The 10,923-nt window shown below is 53.4% G+C and overlaps 1 protein-coding gene and 1 non-coding gene across 4 annotated transcripts in view; one reads left to right on the top strand and one right to left on the bottom strand.

Annotated features, from left to right (window-relative positions):
* The window catches only part of GTF2IRD1 (GTF2I repeat domain containing 1), a 78,948-nt gene that overhangs the window by 64,159 nt on the left and 3,866 nt on the right, over positions 1–10,923 (top strand). For all 3 annotated transcript variants that reach the window (XM_007468765.1, XM_007468766.1, XM_007468764.1), the window contains exons 22-24: positions 6,173–6,250; positions 8,516–8,708; positions 10,744–10,781. In XM_007468765.1, coding sequence (XP_007468827.1) covers positions 6,173–6,250; positions 8,516–8,708; positions 10,744–10,781 — 309 coding nt within the window. The remainder of the gene's footprint in view (positions 1–6,172; positions 6,251–8,515; positions 8,709–10,743; positions 10,782–10,923) is intronic.
* TRNAR-CCU (transfer RNA arginine (anticodon CCU)) lies at positions 9,799–9,871 on the bottom strand. Its single transcript has one exon. It is a non-coding gene; the product is annotated as a tRNA-Arg (tRNA).

Here is a 10,923-nt window from a genome sequence, read left to right as displayed (position 1 = left end):
TGGCCAAAAAACCCCCAGAATTCCTGCTGCCCCTAAATACAGATCATGGAAGGGGTTAAGAGATGAACTGAGTTTTACCCTTTTATCCTGGCAGAGGTCTGGTGCCAGGAAAGGGAGGTATCATGCAAGTCGCAGGGTCCCAGAGAGGGACTTGGCTCGTCCCCCACCTGAGCGGCCCCTGCTTCCTGCACAAGGCAGCTGTTCTGCCAAGGTGGGGTGCTTGTGGATATCCACCCTCTGCTCTCTTGAGAGCCAGGCCCGCCCAGGTCTGCTTTCTGCCTGGATCGCCCAGCCCAAGCCTGGCAGAGAGGAGAGGCTGCTTCGAGAGGGTTGAGGAGGAATAGTTATTCCACTCTTCCCCAGAGATCTGGTCTCTCCCTCTGAGCAGCATTCCTTGCTGCTGGCTGCCTCTGTGTCATTTTAGATCATGACTGTCAGCACACAGTCATCAGCCTGAGCTGGGGACCTCAGACTAGGCGCAGAAAGGCCAGGCTGCTCGGGGCTCGTGTACTTTGCCCCAGGAGAGGGCTGTGAGGCCACCCCAGGAATCACTCCGAGCCGACTGGCCTAAAACTGTGTACGTAGCATGGCTGTGGTTTAATAAGCTTGGTTGCTTTCTTTCCCCAGGCAAAATTCAGTTAATCCTCAGGCTAACAGACAGCAGATTAGAAACAACAAGATGAGAGCTACAGTAGTGAGATAGACAGTAGTGAGAGAGAGGAGACCAGAAAACTGGAAACAGCAACAAGAGGCAGGAGAAGTGCCAGCCTGGGGCGGTGGGGGACAGGTCACTGCAGCCAGGGTAAGTTCAACAGCACGTTCTGGACAGCACTGGCGGTCAGGTCATGAGGGTGACCTCCACCTACCCCCAACCATGTGCTTAATAAGAGAGGGGTACTTGATGAGTTTTAGAAAATGGTCTCCCCCACATGAGTAAAGCAAACCCAGGGACTTAAGAGAACAAACTTCCATCATCTGGAAGAGTTTTGTATGGAAGATTTCGTTTCCTGAGACTACACAAGATAACTGAGGCACTGATCTGGTAATAACATCAATGATAACTTGACACTGCTGGCATAAGACCTTAAATGTTTTTATGCACGGTATCATTGGATCCCTCCCAACAGGCCAGTATTCCCATTTGAGGGATGTGGAAACTGAAGCTCACAGAGGTTGAGTGCTTTTCCAAATACCACACAGCATTAGGGTTACAGTCAAGATTGCCTTGCAACCTGCTGGGCCAGGGAACTTCCCTGTCACTGGCCCTGAGGGACCCCCTTTCTCCCCACTGTCTACAGGCATTCAAGCAGGTACATTGAGGGCACACCACACTCCACATGGAGCCCTGTGACATTTCCAAATGGAGAACATTCTGAAATGTTTGCAACCATTGGTGTCCTTACAACCAACCTGGGTTCAGAGAAGCTCAGGCAGGACCCCCACCCCCGCCAGAGCAGAAGAGTAATAACTAGACCGTAGACCGTGCCAGGCACGGGCACAACGTCCTCACCTCAACCTCACGGCAGCTCCATATGGTCGTTGTTGCTAATTTTTTTTTAAGGTGTTTTTTTTTGTTTGTTTTTTGTTTTTAATTTTTGGCTGCATTGGGTCTTCGCTGCTGCGCACGGGCTTTCTCTAGTTGCGGCGATTGGGGGCTGCTCTTCGTTGTGCTGAGCAGGCTTCTCACTGCGGCGGCCTCCCCTGTTGCGGAACACGGGCTCTAGGCGCGCGGGCTTCAGTAGTTGTGGCACAAGGGCTCAGGAGTTGTGGCTCATGGGCTCCAGAGCACAGGCTCAGCAGCTGTGGTGCACAGGCGCAGCCGCTCTGCAGCATGTGGGATCTTCCCGGACCGGGGCTTGAACCCGTGTCCCCTTGGCAGGCGGACTCTCAACCACTGCGCCACCAGGGAAGCCCTGTTGCTACTTGCCAGACGAGGAAATCCAGTGGTTGCCTAAGGTCACGAGCTAATAACAGAGCTAAGATTTGAAACCAGGCAGTCAGACTTCAGAGAGTGTGGTCTTAACTCCTGGCAACAGGGCTACACCTCAGAGCCCGGGAAAGACCATTGGGTGTACGGCCGAGGCCCCACGGGGCCCCAGTGATTGTGCCTCACCCCCCTCCCCGTGTTCTCATGTTTCCTGATCCTAGTTTCGCCCACAAGCAGACCAGACTCAGAGGTGATGGCTGCCGGGACCGTCCCACCCCAGCCTAGGCTAGGACAGCCGCTGCCCACAGCCATCCTTGGGGAGGTCCCTGGTGACCCCAGGCCTGGCCACCCCCTCTCCAGACGGTGGGTGTGTGGCGGTGGTGACAGGAGCCTGGCTCTGTCAGGAAGGGGTCCTGTGACCCGCCCGCAGCCTGCCGACGGGCCCACTTGGCTGGAGGTGCAGGCTAGCAGGATGTATGGGCTTCCTCCTCCACACCGGGGCTCGCTAGGACTCGGCCAGGGGCCAGCTGAGGACAGTGGCCATGATTCACGTCACAGGAGACCAGCCCTGTCCTGGGCACCTCCGAGCCCCCCGACACAAGCGTGTTCAGCCCTCCCCCCTGCATGGAGCTGGAGGGCTGGGGCTCAAGCGGGAACACGGGCAGGGCCTCTTCACCTGGGGTTCAGGTTCAACCTCCCAGCAACGGCGTCACTCCTTTACCCTCACCACCCGAGGGGTTGCCTCTGAGTACACAGAGGACCAGCGCCTCTCTCCCCGCCAGCCCCCGCCAGAGGCTAACCTGGCCTATTTCGTTCAAAAACTAGTCCTCGGGCTTCCCTGGTGGCGCAGTGGTTGAGAGTCCGCCTGCCGATGCAGGGGACACGGGTTCGTGCCCCGGTCTGGGAAGATCCCACATGCCGCGGAGCGGCTGGGCCCGCGAGCCGTGGCCGCTGAGCCTGCGCGTCCGGAGCCTGTGCTCCGCAACGGGAGAGGCCACAACAGTGAGAGGCCCGCGTCCCGCAAAAAATAAATAAATAAATAAATAAATAAACAAAAACTAGTCCTCTAAGAAAAATGGAACCCCCTTCCTCCAAATTAAGTAAAAACAAAGAGATGGGGGAGAAGCCAGGAGTAGCTGCGGGGAAACATGGGCATCCTCTCAGAGACCCAACACTGAGCTGGGAGGATCCAGTGGTAACGCGCGTCGTGGGCCTGACAGTCTGCACATGGGACGTGCTTGGTCCACTCAGCAGCTGTGATTATTCTTGGTATTACGGAAAAAGGCCCCTAAACTCCCACCACACTCCAGAGGCATTCAGGACACCTCCCGGTGCCACCAGCGTCCCTCAGGCAACTCAGGTCCCACTTTCCTGACATTTAACTGCTGCCACGGTTTGCTGCCTGGGACTGACCTGTGTGCTCTTCATGCTGGCTGCCCTGTGATGTGGTGTCACACCTCCCCTGTCAGCTGCAGCCTGGTTTGGGGGTGCTCTCCCCGGCAGATCAGACAGGACATAGGGGAGGGGGAATTTTCCATGTCCCCTAACATGTGTTGAGCACCCACGGGATGCCTGCAGCCCCAACGTGCAGATGAGTCTGCGTCCCACGGGGCCTTGGGTGGCATGGGTGTCACCTCCTCTGGGAAGCCCTCCTTGATCCCTGGCTGGGTTGGGGTCGTCCCCACCCCCACCCCATGTTTCCACGAGCCATGCATCGACAGTTATCAAGGCCAGCGGGTCACCGAGTGTTGCCCACTGTCCCCTGCCTCCTCTGGGGCTGTGCTCTATACTCTGCTAAATGCCTAAGGGCAGCACTGCATCCAGATGGGACGGTGCTTGTGAAATATTTGTCCAAGACGAATACTATATCAAGACAGTGAGCTGAAATGCTGAGAGGTGACATGGCGTGGCCCTTTGGGGCCTGGCGTTGTCTCTCACAAGGCGAGGGCAGTGTGCAGCCCAGGCCTGCCCTGTCTTTATCTCTCTCCACCCACTGGCAGTGGTGCAGCAGGAGCCTGCAGGGGGAGGTGGTGTTGGTGAGTGAGTCCTGCGTGCCCAGAGGTGCACAGGTGATGGCCGTGTCCAGCAACTATGGAGACCTGAGCTTGTGGGCTTGCTTTGAGGTGCTGTCTTTTAGTCCAGAAGGCTTTTTGTCATGTACCGACTGAGTCCGGCCCTGCCCTGGGTTTGAGAGGAGACAGAGGCGTGGAACTATGAGCTGATGGAACAAGAGATTTAGAGGAAACACCTTAAAGATCAACCCTTCTTTCTACAGATGGGAAACTGAGACTTCAGGAAACCCAGAGTGCATGGTAGCGTGAAAGACGAGGACTTTTGAGTCAGTCAGAGTATTCCTGGCACTTAGCGGCTGTGTGACCTTGGGCAGGTTACTTAACCTCTCTGAACCTTTGTGTCCTCGGCTGTGGTGAGCAGTGACCACGACCGCATCCGGGAAAGCTGCCAGCAGAGCAACCAAGCGCTCGTTGGGTGAATCCAGGCTGATCTTTCCCTGGCCTGTGTGGCGCCGCTGTGCCTGTGCAGAATGCCGGCCACCAGAGCAATCCCTGGTGGCAGGGGGTTAGCTAGATAGAGAGTGTCCTCCACCTCTCTGCAGGCTCTTAAGTGGCCCTGGGGCCCAGCACTCGGTCCTAGTTGTCTGCTGACCTGGAGGAGGGTCAGGTTGATTCTCGCCACATCCAGGGTCCTGAAAACCATTTGGAAGGGCCATGTTGGGGTGTATGGGAAGATGGAGGGCTCCAGGGGGTGCTGAGTTTGGGGTCTTGGTGTGGCCGAGGGGAGCCATCACTCCCCAAGATGGGGACACAGGAGGGAGGGTGTTATCTGAGATGCCTGACATTTGCAGTGTCTCGTGGGCACCCAGGTGGCTGGTAGGCCGTGGTTGAAGAGAGAGATTCAGGAACTCCGAGATACGGCAGATCTAGGTTCCAGAGTCAGGAGCGCTGGCAAGAACAGGACCAGACCAGGGACAGCGGGTGAAGGGGGAGGAGGAACCAGGCAGTGCGGGAAGCTCTCTGCCCTGAGGGGCGGCCCTGGACTGGGAATGGAGGCCCCTCCCTGGCGTTGGTGCAGGGAGAGGGCTGGGCCTGCTGGACGGGGCGTGAAGGGCAGGCGAGGGCAGCAGACAGTCTGAGTGGCACAGAGCCCTTGGCTTCCTAAATGGAACCGAGTTCTGTGAGATTTTCCAGATTAACACAGGAGTTGTTTTTCTTCACAGACCCACTCTGTCTGCTGTGCCCCTCACCTCCCAGGCCCTGGCTCCCTGCCAGGTCCCGCCCCAGAGGCCCAGCCCCGTGGTTACTGTGAGAGGGTGCCGGGGCCCTTCCTGGAACTCCAGCTCCCTCCCCAGCCCAGGGCACAATCCCGCAGCCCGGACCTTCGCCATGCCATTCACTCCCCCACAGCCCGGCCCTGTCCCTGGGGGGCTCCACTGACCCCCCCCTGCTCTTCTAGGCCAAGGAGAGGAGTGAGGGGAGCACGGGGTCCAAGCAGAAAGTGCCCATGGAGGGCTTCCCTGGACGCTAGGCCGGAAGGGTGTGCGGCCCCTACACCCCCAAAGCACGCCTGTCTCCCTGGTCACAGGCCTGGGGCTCTTGGTCTGCAAGGCAACCAGGGTGAGTTCTGAGAGCCCAGCTCAGTCAGGCCGGCACACACTGCTGGACCCATCACTGCCCCGACCCCGGCACCGGCCCGGGCTTTAGCCGCATCCAGCACATTGTGACCTTTCTCCCTTCAGTGGCCACGCGTGGGCCAGTCCTACACCTGCTGTCTTTTCCCACCCGCACCCCACTCATCACAGACCCCTACCTGCCTTCCAAGAGACCACTTGAGCATCCTGCTCTCCCAGGGGGCCTCCCCAGACTTGCACGGACGGGGTAGGCACCCCGATTCATGCCCCACGTCTCCTCGGAGGTGTCCCCCGTCGCACTTCTGGGCGCCACCCCTGCTAGGCTGTGAGTTCCTGGGAGGAGGCTCACGGCCTCCCTCTCCTCAGGGTTCCCCATGCCTGACATGGGCCCTGTACGGGGGAAGGTGTTCAGAGAATGTGGGGCGGGTGGATGGATGTACAGACAGATGGCTGAGGCCAGAAACAGGCTGCAGGGGAGTGGGCGGGCCCTGGAGAGTCTGCGCCAGCAGGTGAGGGTCTGGGCCGCCATGGGGGAGATGGAGTAGGTCCGGTGGCCGAGACCGTGCCGACCCTCACGCCCCCTCGTCTTCCTCTTGTAGATGAAGATGATGCCAACAGACTTGGGGAGAAGGTGATCCTCCGGGAGCAGGTGAAGGAGCTCTTCAACGAGAAATACGGTCAGTGCGTGGCGGGGGAGGGCAGGGTGTGGGGGGCAGCCTTCCTTGGAGGCGCCCCTCCCTGTGCAGCCAGCCTGGCTTCCAGTTGCCCCCAGCTGGCCTGTCCGCTCCCTGGACACATAGTTGCCCTGTCCGAGACCGATGGGAGCTGATCCTTCTTTCTCCCCATCCAAGAAAGGGGAAAAAACCCTGATCTGTGGTGCACACAGTGGGGATGGCTATGGTCAGCATTTCTGTTTCTCTAGGGCTGGGTTGTGTGTCAGAGGCCGTGCCCCACGGCCAAGTGCTTGTTCACGCAGACGCTTGTCTGCCCAACACACACTCAGCCCTGAGATTGCAGAGGAAGGCATCTGATCCCGCCATCCAGGGGCTCAGTGTCGGGAGGGAACTGGCCGTGGAATATATGAAAGGTGCCAGGTCCTGTGCAGAAGGCATCCAGGTGCCAGGGCAGAACCCAGGATGGTGCAGTTGATAATACAGTTACCACTAATGGAGCATTTTCTAGATTACTGGGTGCCAGGCTGCACTAGGTGCTCTACATACATTTTGTTTGTGATGAATTTAGTAGTATTGGCTCCACTTTGTATTGTAGCAGAGAAAGACAAAAAAAAAAAAAAAAAGAAAGAATTTCAGAGAATGACAAAGGAAAACAGGAAAATGTCAAAGTGTGATGAGGGTAGGACGGGGTAGCCATGGCCTGTCTGGATCGGTGAACCAGAAAGCTCCTTGGGGACTTCCCTGCTGGCACAGTGGTTAAGAATCCACCTGCCAGTGTAGGGGACACGGGTTCAAGCCCTGGTCCGGGAAGATCCCACATGCCGCAGAGCAACTAAGCCCGTGCACCACAACTACTGAGCCTGCTCTCTAGAGCCAGTGAGCCACAACTCCTGAGCCCATGTGCCACAACTACTGAGCCTGAGTGCCACAACTACTGAAGCCCGTGCGCCTAGAGCCCACGCTCCGCAAAAAGAGAAGCCACTGCAATGAGAAACCCGCGCACCCCAACGAAGAGTAGCCCCCACTCGCCACAACTAGAGAAAGCCCACGCTCAGCAACGAAGACCCAATGCAGCCAAAAATAAAATTAATTACTTAATTAATTGAAAAAAAAAAAGAAAGAAAGAAAGTAAGCTCCTTGGAAGAAGGGACGTTTTAGCCAGAACTTGAATGTCAGGAGGGGACAGACATTAGAAGGAAGCTTGTCAGGCAGAGGGAACAGCTCGGTGACTGGGGAGCAGCGAGAAGGCAGGAGGGCCTGGAGTGGGAAGATATCCTGATGACAGGGTGGGGAGAGGTGGGCAGGTCAGGACTCCAAGTTGGGAGTAACAGGAAGCAACTCTGCTGGTGGTTTGTGATGTCTTTTTCACTTTTTATTTTGGAATCAGTTTTCAAACATATACAAAAGCAGAGAGAATGACAAAATGACCCACCATGTAACTCAAACCCGGCTTCTGTGCTTGCCAACATTTTGCCAATCTTAGTTCATCTGTTTCCACAGGCACACTTTGATAGGTTTAGTACTTTGAAACAAATCTAAGACATCCCGTCATTTCAGCCACAAATACCTAAGTAAGGACTTTTATGTTTTCTAACACAATTGGAGTGGATTTTTAGCAGGCATCAGGTCCTCATTTGTCAGGTCCAGGCGTGCACACTTAACAAATCATTGCACTGGGCATGTGTGAAAGTACCTGTTTCATTGCCAGTGTTGGATATTGAATTTTTTTTTTTTTTTTTGGCTGAGCCTTGAGGCATGCGGGATCTTAGTTCCCTGACCAGGGATCGAACCCATGACCCCTTCAGTGGTAGCATGGAATCTGACCACTGAACTGCCAGGGAATTCGATGGATTTTTTTTTTTTTTAATTTTATTGAAGTATAGTTGATTTACAATGTTGTATTATTTCTGCTCTACAGCAAAGTGACTCAGTTATATATATTCTTTTTCATATTCTTTTCCATTCTGGTTTATCACAGGATATTGAATATAGTTCCCTGTGCTATACAGTAGGACCTTGTTGTTTATTCATCCTGTATATACTAGTCTGTATTTGCTAATCCCAAGCTCCCCCTCTTTCCCACCCCCACCCCTCCTGGATTTTTAGTTTTGCTAATTGGATAAAAAAAAAAAAAAGTGGTGTGTGTGTTGACTTATAAACTCTCAGTGGTGCGGTGGCTACTGAGTGGGGCTGTGCTGGGTCCCAGCCGTTCTCCACAGAGCTTGGCTTTGACAGGGGACATCTTCCCTGACTCCCTGTGCCCTCTAGGTGAGGCCCTGGGCCTGAACCGGCCTGTGCTCGTCCCTTACAAACTGATTCGGGACAGCCCAGATGCTGTCGAGGTCACAGGCCTGCCCGATGACATCCCTTTCCGGAACCCCAACACATATGACATACACCGGCTGGAGAAGATCCTGAAGGCCCGGGAGCACGTCCGCATGGTCATCATCAACCAGCTCCAGTGAGTGCCCCCAGCACCTGTGTCAGGGTGGGCAGGGTAGTGGGGGCCATGGGAGAGGGTGCTGCTTGGATCTGGGAGGGGAACCCCCAAAGCAGGCCCAGCCAGGAGTCAGAGAGAGAGACAGACAGAGAGAAAAGGAGAGAGAGGGACCTTTCACTTGCACAGAATCCAGGAGATGGAATAGCTTAACATTCTCATCTTAAAGATCAGGAAACTGGTGAGGAAAGGGACAGTGTAAGTCACAGTGGGTCAGCTGGGCTCTAGACCCAGGTAGCTTAGTCCATTTGGGCTGCTGTAACAAAATACCACAGACCGGGTAGCTTAAACAAAAGAAGTTTATTTCTCACCATTCTGGAGGCTGGGAAGTCCAAGATCAAGGTGCCAGCGGATTTGGCATCTGGTGAGGCTCTTCCTGATTCACAGATGGCCCTCTTTTCGCTGTGTCCTCACATGGTGGAAGGGACAAGGGAGCAATCTGGGGCCTCTAATAAGGGCACTAATCCTGTTCTCGAGGGCTCCACCCTCCTGACCTAATCACCTCCCAAAGACCCCACCAACAAATACCATCACATTGGGGATTAGGTTTCAACATTTGAATTTTTCGGGGACACTAGCATTCAGTCTGTAACCCCGGATGTCCTGACTACAACCCCTTTCAACTGAAACACAAGGCCTCAGCATTCATGGGTATTTGTTTATTTTTTTGATTTTAATTAAATTTGATTTTTTTTTTTTTTTTTTTACTATTCCCCTCATGTTTACCCATTTTACTGTATTTAGAAAATAACAGTAATTCAGTACCCCCACCCCCCAGAGACAACCACTGTCTGTATTTTACTATATATCCTTATAGTGTTTTTTTAAAAATATGGTAGTTTATTTGATTATTTTCTGATTTAGAAACAATACACACAGCAAACTTGGGAAAATACAAAAAGTAGAAAAAATGAGGAAGATAACCCATAACACTCCTATTCAGAGTTAACACTGGTGGTGCTTTTTTTTTTTAATATTTATTTATTTATTTATTGGCTGCGCCGGGTCTTCATTGCGGCATGCAGGATCTTTAGTTGCGGCATGTGGGATCTAGTTCCCTGACCAGGGATCGAACCCGGGTCCCCTGCATCAGGAGCACAGAGTCTTAACCACTGGACCACCAGGGAAGTCCCTGATGGTGCATTTCTTTCTTAGTTTTTCCTCTACCCATATTTTCTTTTCAATTTTATACTCCATGTTTTAAAATTAAAATAGTATTTGCATGTGTCAAAAAAATCAAATTATTCAGAGGGGTCTCAAATGAAAAGTAGAGGTTTCCCTTCCTTCCCAACTACAGTCCACCCCCTGAAGTAACTTCTGGAAAATAGGAGAAAATGCCCACCCCACACCCTGTAGGCATACTTTCCACAGAGAACCACCAAAGACATTCTGGGGTTTTCCTTCAGTGTTTCCACTTCTCTTTTAATGCCTGTTAGATATATATTTTGAAAAATGAAACTGAGATCAAACAGTATTTATCTGTAGACAGTAAGTAAAACTTGCTGTTTCCTGTCTGGCTATCTTGCGTGTATTTGACCATTATCCATTTCCATGATAACTCCCTTTAATGACTGTTTAGATGGACCATAATGTCCTCTACTGATGGACATTTAGGTTACATCTAATTTGTGGGGGCTGGTTCATATAATAACACTGCAAGTAAAATAATCAATAAAATAAAAAGTAAAAGATATATTAAAATATACTACTGTCTCAAATATCCATTTACATAAATCTAGGCACACACTTTTGATCACTTGGTCAGACGACACCCTCGCTCTCTAGGGGAAACCAGGTCCCGAGACTGGCGATCACGCGCCTGCTCTGGGCGGGGATGCTGACTGTTTTCATCCGGGTCTTACCTGGCTAATGTTCCAGCAGTGGCGGCATCTCATCTCATGTCATCTCATGAGAGATGTTGCCCAGACTCAGGGAGCAGGTGAGAAGGAGGAGGAGAAACCTCATTTTCTAACTGCCACCTCATCTTTCTCTTTTTCAGACCTTTTGCAGAAATCTGCAATGATGCCAAGGTGCCAGGTAAGTCAGAGGCTAAAGAGGCCATCCTTCGGAAATCCCTGGCAGTCCAGTGGTTAGGAGTCTGAGCTTCCACTACAGGGGGCACGGGTTCAATCCCTGGTCAGGGAACTGAGATCCCACAAGCCCCACGGTGTGGCTGGGG

This window comes from Lipotes vexillifer, unplaced genomic scaffold (genome assembly GCF_000442215.2).
Source record: "Lipotes vexillifer unplaced genomic scaffold, Lipotes_vexillifer_v1.1 scaffold12, whole genome shotgun sequence".
NCBI lineage: Eukaryota > Metazoa > Chordata > Mammalia > Artiodactyla > Lipotidae > Lipotes > Lipotes vexillifer.
Note: the sequence above shows the minus strand (reverse complement) of the source record. Positions and strands in the feature narration are given on the sequence as shown.